Source organism: Sus scrofa, chromosome 15 (genome assembly GCF_000003025.6).
Source record: "Sus scrofa isolate TJ Tabasco breed Duroc chromosome 15, Sscrofa11.1, whole genome shotgun sequence".
Lineage (NCBI taxonomy): Eukaryota > Metazoa > Chordata > Mammalia > Artiodactyla > Suidae > Sus > Sus scrofa.
In genome coordinates, this window is record NC_010457.5 from 95,515,083 (window position 1) to 95,532,617 (window position 17,535).

Genomic DNA, 17,535 nt, shown 5'->3' on the forward strand with positions numbered 1-17,535 from the left:
TGCCCAAGAATATTTTAAGTCAAACTGAAAGTGTGATTCTTATACTTTCAATCTCAGACCTAGCTTAATGTTTCCTGTAATTGAAATTGGCACCTTCCTAAAACATTCCAAGCAAAAGTTGTTTTCCCAGACTGAAAAACGTTATTTTAAAAAAAAAAGCACTTAGTGATGGGCAAAATTTGTGGTATCCTGTGATAAAGATTTTGTGCCACAAAGTACCATTATGGCTCTGGGCAGGTCATTTAATTTGGTTGGATGACTCAGATCCGTTCAAGTTCTAAAAAGCTAGACTTTGGTCAAATTTCTACCTCTTAAATTTTTAGTGACTAGGATTTTTAGTTTTTTTAGTGACTAGGATGTGTATGCTTAATCTTCATTTGGTATTCACTTAACATCATTTGAATTACCTGGCATGTAACTAATTTAAGTAAACGTGCCCAGAATTACAGAATTGAAAAATGCAATTAATAGCATTTAAAAGTTGTCCTTAAAGGATATATAATGGGAACTGCTTTCTATTGAAAATACCTTTTGTCTCTTCAGTGGCTCTAGTGTCCCTCTTTTTTCCCTCCTTTTGTCAGATAGAAAATTGAGCATTTCACAATTTGCTTGTTTCCCAGAAGCTTCTAGCTCCATTGCCATCTAAATAAGAAATCATTTCGTAGCAATAACTTTGAAATGCTGTTTTATCTAATACTTATTGTCAACTCTACATAAAAAATGACCTGTCCTGTCCCTCCCAGCCCCTAAAGAAAAACAGTGTAGGGGCGGAATCTTTCAAGAATATTTGCTCAGTTGCTCTGGGAGTTTGAATGGCTAATATGTTTACCTTATTCAAGGGAGTCTGTTTTTGCCACCAAAATTTGGAGTAATAGCTAGACGGGCTTAGGAGCCATCTAAGTATGTGATACACCTGAGAGCTTTCAATCAAGGATTTTAAGAGTGAATCCCAGCTGTTGCTAGTTCACATGTAAGTGGGGAGCACCTGCCTCAAAAATATGAAAAAAAAATTTAATCTGGTTAAAAATTGTATTTCCTGAATGATCTGGTTTCCAGATGTAGCTTTCCTCCTTTGACTGTATCCATTTTATCCTTATGTGATAAATATTTCTCTTATTCTGGTAGGTAAGATTCCAACTGATCTTGTTATCCTTTCTAATGTTCAGCTTCCAAAGCATAGGTCAGCCTCAATCAGCAAGCCACCTGGAATGCCAGCACTTACTCAGGACTTTACTGGGTTCTGTAGAGGATTATTAAAAGAAAAAGCTGTGTGAAAATTAAATGAGTTAACATTTTATAAAAGGCTTATCAGGATAATATTTGGCATGTGTTAAATACTACATAACTCTTAATTTAAAACATTTTTGTATATATTGCAAAACCTTACAAGGACATTGGCTTCCTTTGAATTTTAGGCTCAAATGAAAAACTTCTTTTTGTTTTTTTGGTTTCCAGAAAAAATTTCTCTGGAGAGATTGTTGTACTGAAGTGAAATTAAGTTATTTGTGCTTTTGACCTTTTACCCCGCTTACCAGTAAGCTCAGAGTGAATTTAATATTAGCCATAGCAATTTTATTAGTTTTATGGCTGGGATACTTACTTTTCCAACTTTCCTTAGTCTAACTTTATGTATAAATTTTACTATATTCTGGAGGAGGCAGGATATAAGCGAATTATCCTCTTTTTTTCCCCATAGTCAAACTCTTTGAACCAGTTTCATTGTAGACTATGCCATCTCCTTCAACCACCTTCAGTCCTGGTTTAAGTTATGATTTTACTGCTATCCTAAATATCTTACAGAAAAGTGTAACAGTCTTTGCTGTTTTCCCTGCAGTGCTCTCCTTCAATTTTGTGACTGTCATTCCATTGGAAACCACTTTGTGTGGCTCTCTTCATCTTTTTTGTTTTGTTTTGTTTTGTCTTTTTAGGGCTACACCCATGCTGTATGGAAGTTCCCTGGCTAGGAGTCAGTCAGATCTGTGGCTTCTGGCCTACACCCCACCCACAGCAACACCAGATCCGAGATGCACCTGTGACCTACACCATAGCTCATAGCAATGCTGGATCCTTAACCAACTAGCAGGGCCGGGGATTGAACCTGCATCTATCCTCATGGATACTAGTCGGGTTCGTTACCACTGAGCCACAATGGGAACTCCCCTTTAAAATTGTTCTTTCTTATTCTGAGGCTCTTTTTGGGTTTGCTCATGGGGTAAACCCTGAGATTGAGAGGCCTTTGCTTCTTTCACATTTGCCATCTCAATAGCATATCCTTCTCTCAGCTGTGACTTTCATCTTTGTGTAGATAATATTTCATCTTTCATCCAGGCTTTGTTGTCGCATTTATCTCCATATAGCTGATGTCTTCAGAATTAAAATATATAACTCCCCCTGCATCCATCCTTCTGTCTCATTTCAATCTATTTTGTATGCTGTTTCAGGATTCTATATAGAGTTTTAATTTCAAAATACCATTCCTTCCAGAAAACCAGTATATCAAACCATGCCGTGTAGCATTCAGAATTCTTGATTAACCTTTATTTTATGTCAATACTTATCCAACATGAATTTTTTTTTTTATCACACTGTCTCTTTTCTCTCAAGATTGCCATACTTCATTTCTGTAAACCCAGAAGTGTATGTTTTATCTTAGTGAAGGACCCCTGGGAAGGGTTGGCAGGTGGGAATGAGGGGTATTTTATTGTTTAATTAGGAAGGAAAAGGTGGAGGATGATGCTGGAAAAGTATCAGCACATGCATGCTCCTTAGGAAACAGGTAATTCATACAGGGTACAGTATTTAAAGTATTCCATTAAAACAAGATCATGTTTCCCCAAACAGATTGGCAAATGTTAAATGAAGTGATGCAAAAGTTATAGGAAATAAGAACTCTTACATTGCTGGTAGAGGTATAAATTTTAACTATATTACTTTGGTAATATCTGTTAAAAATGGCATTCCCATGATGCAGTAATTGTATGTTTGCTTATCTACACAAAGTCATGGCATTTTTAAAGTATATTTTTAATTAATCATAATGAAAAATATATTAAAAGTGAAAATGTAAAGACTTCTGTTAGCTTCAGATAGTATGACTTTGTTTTGGTAGTTCATATTTATTTTTAATAAACGGAAATCAGGAGTTCCCACTGTGGCCCAGTGGTAATGAATGTGACTAGTATCCACAAGGATATGGGTTTGATCCCTGGCCTCATTTAGTGGGTTAAGGATCCAGCACTGCCATGAGCTATGCTGTAGATTGAAGATGCATCTCAGATCTGGCAGTGGCTGTGGCTGGGGCATAGGAGCTACGGCTCTGATTTGACCCCTAGCTGGGGAACTTCCATATGCTGCAGGTGCACCCCACCCCAAAAAAAGAAAAAAAATGGAAATCAAGTGAAAAAATCATTACTTCTAGGCTGTGGGAATTGAATTTCAAAGTAAGAGTCAGTACTTACACATTTGACAAACATTGAATTAGGTCTATAGAACAGAACTGATAATGAAGTTGAAACAGTGTTTGGCAAATAAAGATAATGTATTTTGGAATTGAAAGAGAACTTCTGTTGAAATAGGTGACCAATTCTGTTATGATCCTTTAGTAATGCATTTGCTTTTAATTTTTAAAAGTGAACATATTTACAATTCACTTACATTAAAATCAAAATTGAAAATATAGTTGATTTGGGAGGTAGGGCTTCTCAGTGAACCCCTGGTCATTTTATTTGTGACTTCCTCAATAGTAAACTTTTTTTTTTGAGATTACTGTTATCAGTGAATTTTAGTTTTGTTTAAATGGCCAGTCATAACACACATAATCTTTTTTTTTTTTTGCACAATGTTTCCTTTAAGCCACATGCATATGCTTATCCATTGATAATATCTGTATATAATCTATAATTAATAAACTAGGTGCTCTTAATTAATACTTAGATGAACTTCACTGAAGGAACATGAATTAGATCCTGAAGTTTATTAGTCTCTGAGTTTTAGTTGTTTCCAGGCTTTACATTTTTGCAAAGAAGTCTGCCTAAAAGTCAGCTAACCCGGGAAATGACTACCAAATAGAGCTCGGTCTTTCTTTGTGAAGGTTTGTGTGTAGGGAAAAGTAAAGGTGGGGGCACTATTTTACTCTGAAAAAGATAAAAAGTCACCTTGAAGAGATGTTCGTTGAAGATATTTTTGGGTTTCTTCAGCTTTAAAAAAAAAATTAGTAAGAAAAATGTGTAGTACTTCTTACTTGTGATATTTAAGTGAAGAAAAATTATGACTGTAGAAACTGAAAGTCTACTTACAGGATTTGCCTTCTTTAAGTACCTCAGCCTTTGAATCCTGTATAAATCAAAGAGTTGCTTTTCTGTGCCATTTCACCTAAGTCATTTGATACTAAGAGGAATGCTTAAAGCTCAATGAACAGAAAGATTTATAAAATCTTTATAAAACAGTTATATGTATAAAAACAGTCATTAACTATAAATATCTCTAAGTATGGTAAATAACTTTCATGTAGAGACAGTTACCCTGATTTTATCCTGGAATCTACTCAGGTGTGAAATTGCTTTGGTTATGAAACATGGGTGTATATGACTGAGAACTGCACTTGGTGATTTTTTCGACTACCTACAGTGTTGTAATAGAAGCAAAATGTTAATGCGTCATGGCTTCTTTGGGGAAGTATTCTCTGGTTGGATATTTTTGAAGAAATATTTATAGCAAAAGCACTATTTTAAAACAATGAACTATTGCTGTTGCATAATGAACAAAAGATTGATAGCTTTCAGGACTGAGAAATATATATTTTTTGGAGTTTCTGTTGTGGCTCAGTGGAAATGAATCTGAGTAGTATCCATGAGGATGCAGGTTCGATCCCTGGCCTCGCTCAGTGGGTTAAAGATCTGGCATTGCCATGAACTGTGGTGTAGGTCACACCTGTGGCTTGGATCTGGTGTGGCTGTAACTGTGGCATAGGCCAGCAGCTACAACTCTGATTTGATCCCTAGCCTGTGAACTGGGAGCCTCCATACGTCATGAGTGCAGCTCTAAGGAAAAAAAAAAAAAAAAAAAAAAAAAAGGAAGAAATACATATTTTTTTGCCTACTAATATCTGGTATAGGCCTCAAAGGTTTTTTTTTTTTTTTGTCTTTTTGCCATTTTCTTGGGCCTCTCTCGCGGCATACAGAGTTCCCAGGCTAGGGGTCCAATCGGAGCTGTAGCCACTGGCCTACACCAGAGCCACAGCAACTCAGGATCTGAACCGAGTCTGCAACCTACACCACAGCTCACGGCAACGCTAGATCGTTAACCCAACTGAGCAAGGGCAGGGATCGAACCCGCAACCTCATGATTCCTAGTCGGATTCGTTAACCACTGTGCCACGACGGGAACTCCAGACCTCAAAGATTTTTAAATTGTCATCTTGATATGGATATTTTGAATGATGTAGGCACTTATTTTCTTTGTAGGAGTTATTAAAAGTACAGAACAATTTTTTTTTTTTTTTTGTCTTTTGTAATTTTTAGGGCCACACCTTTGGTATATGGAGGTTCCCAGGCTAGGGGTCCATTTGGAGCTGTTGCTACCGGCCTACACCACAGCAACACCAAATCCAAGCTGCGTCTGCTACCTACACCACAGCCCACAGCAACGCTGGATCCTTAACCCACTGAGCCAGACCAGGATGGAACCCACAACCTCATGGTTCCTAGTCAGATTTGTTTCTGCTGCGCCAGGACGGGAACTCCCAGGACAATTTTTAAACTCTATGAAAAGCTTTAACTATATTCGTATCTTTTTTGGGAGTCTAGGCTAACAAAACAAACTGAGGTGTAAAAAGAGTTATTCACTAATATTTTGGCATAGTATTATGATTATTACAGAAAAGTGCAGAAAAACTTGAGTTCAGCATAAGTGGAATGGCTAAGTAAATGTGGTACATCCATATGAGAGTTTCTTATTCATTCATTTAAAATGAATGCACATGCTTTTTAGGAATATAAGAATATAATGTTAAGTCGAAAGTAATAATACAGAATTTTCTATGTAGCTTGATCTAAAGTGGTTTTAAGCTTTTTAACAATTCTTAGAAAAAGTAATGGAGGGAAAAGTCTCCAGAGAAAATGTTGCCTAGGAGTTCCCATCATGGCACAGTGGAAATGAATCCGATTAGGAACCATGAGGTTTGCAGGTTTGATTCCTGGCCTCGCTCATTGGGTTAAGGATCTGGCGTTGCAGTGAGCTGTGGTATAGGTCACAGATGTGCGGCTTGGATCCTGTGTTGCTGTGGCCATGGCGTAGAATGGCAGCTGTAGCTCTGATTGGATCCCTAGCCTGGCAGCTGTCATATGCCGTGGGTACGGCCCTAAAAAGCAAAAAAAAAAAAAAAAAAAAAGTTGCCTATTTTTCTGCCATTTTATAACATAATGAATAGGATTTAACATTTCTTGTTCAACTTATGTTTACTGTAAGGGTGCATTACTATACTGTGCTAAAATACAGTGATGATGCTCTAAGGCTAAGTGTTGGCAGACTTTTTCAATGAAGGGCCAGATATTTTTGGCTTCCCAGGTTCTGTAGTTTCTATTAAAATTATTCAAATTAGCTGTTCTAGCAAAAAAGCCATAGTTAGTAGGTAAATGAGTAGGCATGGCTGTCTTGCAGTAAAACTTAAAAAACAAAAACAAAGAAACCCAAAAAACAGGTGGCCAGTGCTATAGTTTGTTGTCAGTGACCCCTGCACTAAACTGTTTATTTGTGTAAGGTGTTCTCTCCTCTGATTCGTTCTGCTTTGAATGGTTTGTTCTTCTGTGGATTTGTGTATCTTATCTTAGTTGCTGTATTTTGTTCTTGGACCTCATGTCTTCCCTTTAGCTATTTTCCCTCTCACCTTCTAAATTCAGTCAGTTCCCCTTCATTTGGGGAGGGTATGTACAATTTCTCTGTCTCTCTCTCTGTCTCTCTGTCTCTCTCTCTCTCTCTCTCTCTCTCTCTCTCTCCTTTTATTTATTTATTTATTTATTTATTTATTTGCTTTTTAGGGCCACACAGCATATGGAGGTTACCAGGCTAGGGGTTGAAACGGAGCTACAGCTGCTGGCCTATGCCACGGCCATAGCAACTCCAGATCCAAGCCCCATCTGCGATCTACACCATAGCTCACACAAATGCCAAATCTTTAACCCAGTGAGCGAATCCAGGAGTTGAACCTGCAACCTCATGGTTTGTAGTCAGATTTGTTTCCACTGCTCCATGACGGGAACTCCCAATCTCTTTTATTTTTATTTAAATTTTTTTTCTTGCAGTATAGTTCCTTTACAAGGTCGTGTTAGTTTTAGGTGTGTAGCAAAATGATTTAGTTTTATATGTGTATAAAACACACAGGTATTTTTCAGATTCTTTTCCCTTATAGGTTATTACAAAATATCGAGAACAATTCTCTGTGCTATACAGCAGGTCCTTGTTAGTTATCTATTTTATATATAGTGTATATTTGTTAATTCCAAACTCCTAATTTATTCCCCCCTGCTTTCCCCTTTTGTAACCATAAATTTGTTTCCTATATCTGTGAGTCCTTTTCTGTTTTGTATTGAACTTCATGTGTTATCTTTTTTCTTTTTAGATTTCACATATGAGATAACATGTTATTTGTCTTTCCCTGTCTGACTTCACTTAGTATGATCTCTAGGTCCATCCATGTTGCTACAAATGACATTATTTTGTTCTTTTTATGGCTGAGTAATACTCCATTGTATATATTATCTTCTTCACCCATTCATCTGTCCATGGACATTTAGGTTGCTTCATGTCTAGGCTATTGTAAATAGTTCTGCAGTGAACATTAGAGTGCATGTATCTTTTCAAATTAATGCTTTCTGTGATATATGCCCAGGAATGGGATTGCAGGATCATATGGTAGTTCTATTTTTAGTTTTTTCAGGAACTCCTCCATAGTGGCTGTAGCAGCTTATATTCCCACCAGCAATATAGGGGAAGCTTTCTTTTTTCCCATACTATCTCCAGCATTTATTATTTGTAGACTTGATGACCATTCTGACTGGTGTGAGGTGATACCTCATTGTAGTTTTGATTTGCTTTTCTCCAATAATTAGCAATGTTGAGCATCTTTTCATGTGACTTTTGGCCGTCTGTATGTCTTCTTTGGAGAGATGTCTATTTAGATCTGTGCATTTTTTGATTGGGTTTCTTTTTCCTTTTTTTTTTTGATATTGAGCTGTATGAGTTGTTTGTATGTTTTGGAAATTAATCTCTTGTTGGTCACATCATTTGCAAATATTTTCTCCCATTCTGTAGGTTGTCATTTTGTTTTCTTCATGTTTTTCTTTGTACCATCTTCTTAGATTGGAAGAATCAATATTGTCAAAATGAATATTCTACCCAAGGCAATGTACAGATTCAGAGCAGTCCATATCAAATAAACAATGGCCTTTTTTCACAGTGCTACAAAAAAAAATTTTTTAATTTGCGTAGAAACACGGAAGACCCCAAATAGCCAAAGCAGTCCTGAGAAAGAAAAATGGGAGCTGGAAGAATTAAGTGCCCTGGTTTCAGACTATATTACAAAGCTACAGTCGTCAAAACAGTATGGTCCTGGTGCACATGTGCACATGCCTATATGGGTGCACACACACACACACACCAGTGATACAGACCAATGGAACAGGATAGAAAGCCCAGAAATAAACCCAGGCACCTGTGGTCAATTAATCTACAACAAAGGAGGCAAGAATATACAATGGAGTAAAGGCAGTCTCTTCAATAAATGGTGTGTGTAAATGAATGAAATAAGAACACTCTCTAACACCATACACGAAAATAAACTCAAAATGGATTAAAGACCCAAATGTAAGACTAGATACTATAAAATTCCTAGAGGAAAACATAGGCAGAACACTCTTTGATATAAATCGCCTCAGTATCTTTTTGGAGCCATCCCTTAGCTTTTAAAAAAATGCGGTGAAATATACAATATAAAATTTACTAATCTGACCATTGTTAAGTATACAGTTCAGTTGTATTAAGTACTCCCCCTTATTAAAAAAAGACCCAGGTAATTAAGCTTTATATGTAAAATGTGTAAGTATAGGTCCTAAGTGAGTAAACTTTATGATTTATAGGAATTTGGAGGATATCTATTTTTAGGAGCTCAAAAAATGAGAATTTAGAGTTGGAGGTGACTTTAAAACATCTAATTCCACCTCATTTTACATATTTTATAAACTTGTTACAGATATTAAATGACCTAACCAAGTTCGTACAGTGTACAACAGGACTTTTGTTTTTCTTCCTATATTAGGAGATTAATGATATACTTTATTGAATTGATTCCTTTTTTAGGTTCAGTATTAGAAGAGACCTTAAAAACCTGTTCCCCAGCTGATATTTTTTTCTCCTGTAATACTCTCTACAAGTTGTTAATTCATCTCTGCTTGAATACTTCTTGATGAGAGAATTCACTCCCTTTGAAGGCAGCCTATTCCATTTTCAGACCTGTTTTGTTTTTCCTAATGTGTAGCTGAAGTCTGCCTTTCATTAACTTCTACTTACGTATTTTAGTTATTTTGAAGTCATCCTAGTGTGATATCAAAGTGATAGCAGTGACAGAAATCACGTCTGTATTTTTATAACTTCATGATTTATTAACATATACATGATTGGAGGGACTAACAGAGTTGGACATTAGGGACTTCATCCTGAGTTGGGCAGACTGTCCCTCTGGGATAGACTTCTAAGCTGTACATATGGACAGATGGCCATCAACTGATGTGGACAGCCTGGCCACTTCCTCATGTAAAGTTGGCTTTTGTGCTTCTTACTTTGACTCGGTCTTGGATAAATTTAAATAAAGTCCAGGAGTTCCCGTCGTGGCGCAGTGGTTAACGAATCCGACTGGGAACCATGAGGTTGCGGGTTCGGTCCCTGCCCTTGCTCAGTGGGTTAACGATCCGGCGTTGCTGTGAGCTCTGGTGTAGGTTGCAGATGCGGCTCGGATCCTGCGTTGCTGTGGCTCTGGCGTAGGCCGGTGGCTACAGCTCTGATTAGACCCCTAGCCTGGGAACCTCCATATGCCGCGGGAGCGGCCCAAGAAATAGCAATGACAACAACAACAAAAAGACAAAAGATAAAAAAAAAAAAAAAATAAATAAAGTCCAGTCAAGACAGCAGCACTGATTTAATATAATCTCATTCTTGCTTTGTACAAGATGTGGTTTTAACAAGACAAAATGAAAATTTAGTCATCTAACATAAGTAATTCCTCTATAAGCGCTTTAGTAGAAATTCCTTAATATATAAGGAGTCTCATCTTTTGCTATTCTGAATGAACTCCAGGTATTCTTCTAAAATCCAGTATGACAGCTGAGCACAGTTGATGTGATATAGCAGGAAAAATGTGGGACAAGGTACAAAAGACTGGCTTTCCAGGACTAATTGTAGTCCAGCCACTTAAGAGTTGTGTGACACTGGACATATTATTGACTTTGAGACTCTGTCCTTATCTGTAAATTGGGAACAGTTTACTTACCTTGCTTTATCACAGAGCGTTTTAAGATAAAACAGAATGTCCTTTGTAAAGGTAAAACCTTAAAAGATTTAAGATGTGTTTTTAAATTCTCCAATATTAGCCTTGAGGCAAAGTTATTATGAGGATGAGCAGAATTTATCACTGTGGTGTAATAGTAAATGGTCAAACACCATAAATTCAATTTTCAGTCTCATAGATTTGCTCTCCTAATTTACTGGTGTTGATGGATGCTTTCTACCAGATTACTCTAAAATCAAAATGATAAACTGATTTAAAAACAACTCCACATATATTTTAAATATCATTGTTTTAAAGTGAAGACATCAGTAGAAACACCAAATCATTCAAAATATTCTGTTAATGTGCATCTTTTTTTTAACCTCGTTAAAAAAGTTTCTGCATATGTAATAGATTGACCATACTATATTATGCCTTTGAGTTACATAGGGTTGACCCCCCCCCAAAAGACATTACCCCAGTCTTTATATATATATTTTTGTTTGTTTGTTTTGTCTTTTTGCCATTTCTTGGGCTGCTCCCGCGGCATATGGAAGTTCCCAGGCTAGGGGTCCAATCGGAGCTGTAGCTGCCAGCCTACGTCAGAGCCACAGCAACGCGGGATCCGAGCCACATCTGCGACCTACACCACAGCTCATGGCAACGCCAGATCGTTAACCCATTGAGCAAGGGTAAGGATCGAACCCACAACCTCATGGTTCCTAGTTGGGTTTGTTAACCACTGCGCCATGACAGGAACTCCAAGTCTTTATATTTTGGAAAGGTCTAGTATTATTAAACCTTACTTAACAAAATAAGGTAGTATAGTTGGTTTCCATTTTTTTTTCTCTTATTTTGCAGTTCTTAATAAAGACGTACTGTCATTGTCTTTCTTTGATTTGGTAGTAGAGATTTTTTTACTTAGAAAATTTTGGTAATAAGTTTTGATAGAATAGATAGTATGGATCCAAATTATAAACTGAGTAATTTTCTAAGGAGTTTCATTTGTCCACTGGTATTGGGAAAAGTGATTAAACAAAGACAGTGCCTCTTTTCATGTTTATAGAAATTGGCCCTGAATTTAAACTCTGTACATAATTTTCTTGGTAGTTTACTCATTTATTGGTTGATTTATATAGATCTCTCTCAGCCCTGAAAATTAGGTATTTTAACAGCTTATGGGTGGAAACAGGCACCTTAATTCACATATCCTATGCTCTGTTAACTGTTCTTTGTAAGTACCCAGTGAATGGTTACCTTCACAGCTGTGGTCATTCTGTTTCCTTTGCCGGAAATCCTCTTCTGTTGCCTTGCCATATTTCTAGCTTCTACCCATCTTTCAAGTGTGGCTCAAATTCCACCTCTTCTGAAACAAATTAGTCTGTAGTGAAGTAGTTTTCCCATGATTGGATCCCATTGTTTCTTGTAATTCCTCATTATCTATGTTTTCTATTTCCCTTTCAGACTGTAAGCAGTGACTAATACAATGCTGTCTATGCTATAAATGTCAGTTAAATACATGGAGTTTTTCATTCTTTTTAAAGAAATCATTTCTGCTTTTTAGTCAGGTATTTGTAAGGGTAAAGTAAGAGAAGGAATGAGTAAAAGAGAAGAAAATAATAGTGAAAAGATCTTAAATGCAGAAATTAGAAAGGAAATGGGAATAAAAGGGAAGGAATAAAAGTGTGAAACAAGTTTTTTTTTTCTTTGGATTTGCTAATCTTCTACATATATCCTGTTTTGGTTGCTGAGTGTCATAACCATTTTATGTGTTTCCCTAAGGAGTCTGAGGGCTTATTAACAATTTGTAAGCCTATTATAGTCTATTTTTTAATTGTTAAAACTTAAATATTTCTGAAGAATTTCCTAGTTAGTATATAGTCTGAAAACTATAATATTTAGTTTTTGAGTTTTAATAGCAAAATAAATTAATCATGAAGCGTTGCCACAAAGCCATTTTAAATTGGGGCAAAGAAATTGGGGCAACATCAAGAAAGATCTTTGAAGTAGTTTTTGCTTGTTTCAAAGTTTGGGGAGAATCTACATTTGTTCACCAGTTGTTGAAGTGAACTCATTCTTGGATCAGAGTCTGAGCTTTTCAATGCTGAGATAGGTAGTACTTTTTTAAAAATCAATTTTGTCCATTTATTTTGTGAGCACATTTTTTAGGGATGACTTAGACTAATTTTTATCCATAGGCGAGAGATCTCTTGTCCAAAAGCAAGTAAATATTTACCTTTTTTGCTAGCTGTGGAAATACGGTCACATTAATTTTTTTGCTCTGAGTAACATAAGCTTGAGAAGTGTATATTTTATGTTACTTACGTAGCTTTTAGACAAAGTAAATACCATTTGCTGGTGCGATAAATACATAGAAAGCTTATTCTGCAGTTTTTTAAAGTCATAAACTACACTATCTGAAGTTAATTTGACAAACCATTTTCTGTAAATAATTGGTATGTTATTTTCCACTGATTTTTTTTTGATAGCTGGCTCAATTTTCTTTAAATATTAAGTAATCAGTATTGTTGAATGCTATTTAATGGTTTTAGATGAAAGGTAAACCTGGAAAAATTGTACCTTATTAAAGTAACTAGCTAGTAAGTTTGAGAGCCAGTAAAACTGTAATGGAAAATAGTTTGAACTCTGGATGCAGAGAAACGGGAGTTCTAAATACATTTCTATCACAGTGAAGTCTGAGGAAGTTTGTTGACCTGTCTAAGCATCTCTGAAGTGGGGATAAAGTCATTTGTTTTATTCTAGAAAATAATAAATATATTGAGCTTCTGATATGTGCCAGTAACCATACTGTATTTCAGATAATAAGAAATATCTTTTGTCATAAGATCACTGGAGGGATTAAATTAGAATGCATGTGAAAACACTTGGCAGAGTACTTAGAGCAGAAGTGGTCAGTACATTTTAGGTTTTATTATTAAAATATCTCAAATTTTTAAAAATTCTCCAAGAGCCAGAATTGCTTCAGAGAGTAGTTATATATCCAAGATATATCACTGAATTACAGTAATTCTATGTGTTAGTTTTTTAAAAACATTGGCATGAAATTCTTTTTTTGCTTTTTAGGGCTGTACCCATGGCATATGGAGGTTCCCAAACTAGGGGTCCAATCGGAGCTACAGCTGCCAGCCTACAACACAGCCACAGCAACACAGGATCTGAGCTGCATCTGCGACCTACACAACAGCTCTCGGCAGTACCAGATCCTTAACCCACTGAGTGAGGCCAGGGATCAAACCCGCAACGTCATGGTTCCTAGTCAGATTAGTTTCCACTGCACCGTGACAGGAACTCCCAAAAACATCGACATGAAATTATTATATTTTAGGGTTAACTTTGAAAGTTGCTGGCCTGGGAACTTCCACATGCCACGGGCATGGCCAAAAAAAAAAAAAAAAAAAAAAAGATTTAGAGATTAGTATAATAGCTTGGAAAACAAATATGAATGGTATTAATGCCAACATTAATGTTTCTTTTAAGAGAAATTATATATGTGCATGTGTGTGTAAATGTACATGCTCTGTTCTGTGAAGCAACAGTATATATTCTATTGTCTTTTTTTTTTTTTTTTTTTTTTTCTGGCTGCCCCAGAGCCGTGTTCCCAGGCCAAGGATCAGATCCAAGCTGCAACTACAGCAACACTGGATCCCTAACCCACTGTGCCAGGCCGGGATTAAACCTGTGTCCCAGCACTGCAGAGATGGCCCACTGATACTGTCGCACCACAGTGGGAACTGCAATGTTGTATTGTTTGTTTTTGCTTTTTCTTGCTGCACCTGTGGCGTGTGGAATTTCCCAGGCTAGGGGTTGAATTGGAGCTGAAGTTGCCGGCCTACACCATAGCCACAGCCGCAATGTGGGATTTGAGCTGCATCTGTGACCTACATCATAGTTCGTGGCAATGGCAGATCCTTAACCCACTGAGCAGGGCCAGGGACTGAACCTGCATCTTCATGCTTGCAGCTCCTCACTAGTCAGGTTCATAACCTACTGAGCCACAACAGGAACTCCCTTTGTTGTCTTTCAAAATAGAAATATGTGGACCACTAATAATAAGGAAATAGTTATATTGGGAAATAATTAAATACATGTGGTTTATTAAAGTATGGAAGTATTATATAATATTTGGATAGTCTAGGAAATATTTAGACCGAGAAAATACCTAGAAAAGTTCTTTTACCTGTATAAAAACAACAGTATTACACTCTGACAGTTTAGTTTACAAAAGTAATGTATACAATTTTCCTGTGAGAGTTGGTGTTACATCTATGGCTAGTCCAGAATTGACTGTTTTAAATTCTAAATTTAAGAAAACAAGTATTCCCTCCTTCCTTTCTCTCTAATTTTCTCCCTTTCTGTGAAATATAGGTAAAGTCTTTTCCAAATATTTTGTACATATACATGTGTATATATTTCTACCTTTGATTTTACTAAATAGTGATGGATGGGGAGGGGGTTGGTCTGCCCTAGACGTATAATTCTTACAATATCATTATAATACTTAGGATAGTTATAGATTAAAATGTGTTCATTTCAGTGTCAGAGCCCCCCCCCCAAAGACATTTAATAGGTTCATTATAGTTCATTTATCTGAAAGCTTTTTAATGAACAGGAAAAAATTTTTCTTGTTTAAAAGTTTGAGGAGGAGTTCCCGTTGTGGCGCACTGGAAACGAATCTAAGAACCATGAGGTTGGGGGTTCAGTCCCTGGCCTCACTCAGTGAGTTAAGGCTCCGGCGTTGCAGTGGAGTGTGGCATAGGTCACAGATGCAGCTTGGATGTTGAGTTGCTGTGGATGTGTCTAGGCAGGCAACTGTAACTCTGATTTGACCCCTAGCCTGGGAACATCCATATTCTGTGGGTGTGGCCCTGAAAAGCAAAAAATGAAAGAAAAAAAAAAAAAAGGTTTGGGGAGTTCCCACTGAAGTGCTATGGAATCCGTGGCGTCTCTGTAGTTCCAGGAGGCAGGTTTGATCCCTGGACTGGCACAGTGGGTTAAAGGATCCTGTGTTGCCGCAGCCGAGGTGTAGGTCGCAGCTGTGGCTAGGATCTGACCCCCGACCAGGGAACTGCATATGCCTCAGAGTGGCAAAAAAAAAAAAAAAAGTTTGATTAATCATAGCATCTTATACTAGCTTATTAATCAATTAAGATTTAATGTATTTTTATGATAAAATTTTTATTCCAACATTTTTTATGAATTTGTGGCATTTGATCTATAAATGTAAGCCCCTGTCACTTTAAAAATAACTACAGCTACCAACAATTGAGTACTTATCCTCTGCCAGGCAGTATTCTAAAGGTATTGAATGTATTAGGTCAAGGTAGGCGCTATTATTTCCCTTTCTCAGATGAAGAAACTGAATCATAGAAAGATAAACTAATTTACCCAAAAAGATTCAGCTAGTATTATAGCCAGGATTCAAGAACTTTGTGTACTCATCTTTACTGTCCATACTTAGGTTACATTCTCCCCCAAATTTTAAAATCAGGTTAACTGTTTGAACAATATATATTTACAGTCATCATATTAAAAACAATAACAGAACATTTTCTAGGCTCTGTAATTAATATTGGGTGTTTATATTAGGCTGTGTAGGAAGGTATCACCAAGACAGATAGCTAGGCATTATTAGCACCACTAGAAATGGTAGTCAAGATTTTAAAACCTAGAATTAAAAATATCTGTATTAATTAATGAAACATTTTTAAAACTTGTTTTTCAGTGTGGTTTCAGTAATACTGGTTTGATTTTGATAAATGAGTATTATGACAGTAGCTTGTGATGAGTATAGATCAGCTCAATGGTAGTCTGGTTCAGTGGTTATTTTAAAATGGACATAGCTAAAATCCACTTGAATGTATACATAAAGGTTAATTTTCTCTTCTTTTTTTCCCCCTTTAGTAAAATAAAACAGGGTCTGTTACCTAGCTTGGAAGATTTGCTGTTCTATACAATTGCCGAAGGACAAGAGAAAATACCTGTTCATAAATTTATTACAGTAAGTTTATATATTTTTTTAAATTAATTTTATTTTAAATCGGTAGTACTGAATCAATAATATGGTAATATTAAAATGTAGTCTTAAAGGTCATCGGACACATAGATTCTGACTGACACTGTTTCTTATTTTTAAATTTTTATCATGCTTATTTCAAGGTAATCAGTGAAAGAAAATGAAAGAATCAATGAGAAACTTGTCCAGAAAGTGGGTAATAGTGACACTAAAATGCCATATACATATTCAGGTCTTGGGTAGAAGTGTTTATATACAGGAATTAAAAACTTAGAGTTGGAATATGCATATACATTATTTGCACTATATATTTACAAACTCTTATTTTTTTAAAAACAGGCACTCAAATCTACAGGATTGCGAACGTCTGATCCCAGGTTGAAAGAGTGTATGGATATGTTAAGATTAACTCTTCAAACAACATCAGATGGTGTCATGCTAGACAAAGATCTTTTTAAAAAGTAAAAATTTCTGCCAAACCTTTAATGGTGATTTGCTATGTTATATGGTCATTTTACTTTTAAAACAAAATTGCATCTTTGAAGGCCAGTGCCCCAGTGTAACTGGAAAAGGAAAAAAGAGGGGGAGGAGGATTTATAAACATCGATTGTTTGGAAAACCTTGTGCATGGTTAAGGTTCTGTAATACACTGGGCCTAAGAGTATACTTTGAAACTACTCTGAGGAAATGTAGCCATGGATGTTTCCACTTTATAGTACCTGGAGATTGCATTCATTTGAATACAGCACACTATTTTTTCATGGCTTAAATTGATCCCTAATTCATCTGCATATCTTGCAGTCTTCCTTAGCAAGGTTTCTGTTCCTTTCCTACAAGGTGATTTAGATGACATCATAAATGAGAAGGCTTCAGAATATATTCCTTAGATTTACATATTTCTATTGTCTGTTTCTTCTCTTCAGCTATATTACTGTATAGCATTTTGGCTATTTCTGTTTTTTTCAGA

General features: G+C 36.3%; 1 protein-coding gene across 5 annotated transcripts in view; it reads left to right on the forward strand.

The window, feature by feature from the left end:
- The window catches only part of GLS (glutaminase), a 92,616-nt gene that overhangs the window by 1,669 nt on the left and 73,412 nt on the right, over positions 1–17,535 (forward strand). For 4 of the 5 annotated variants that reach the window (XM_021076049.1, XM_021076050.1, XM_021076052.1 and 1 more), the window contains exons 2-3: positions 16,457–16,553; positions 16,908–17,029. In XM_021076049.1, coding sequence (XP_020931708.1) covers positions 16,457–16,553; positions 16,908–17,029 — 219 coding nt within the window. Of the gene's footprint in view, positions 1–16,456; positions 16,554–16,907; positions 17,030–17,535 lie in introns of those variants that run through there. The other variant, XM_021076053.1, reaches the window with a different exon arrangement.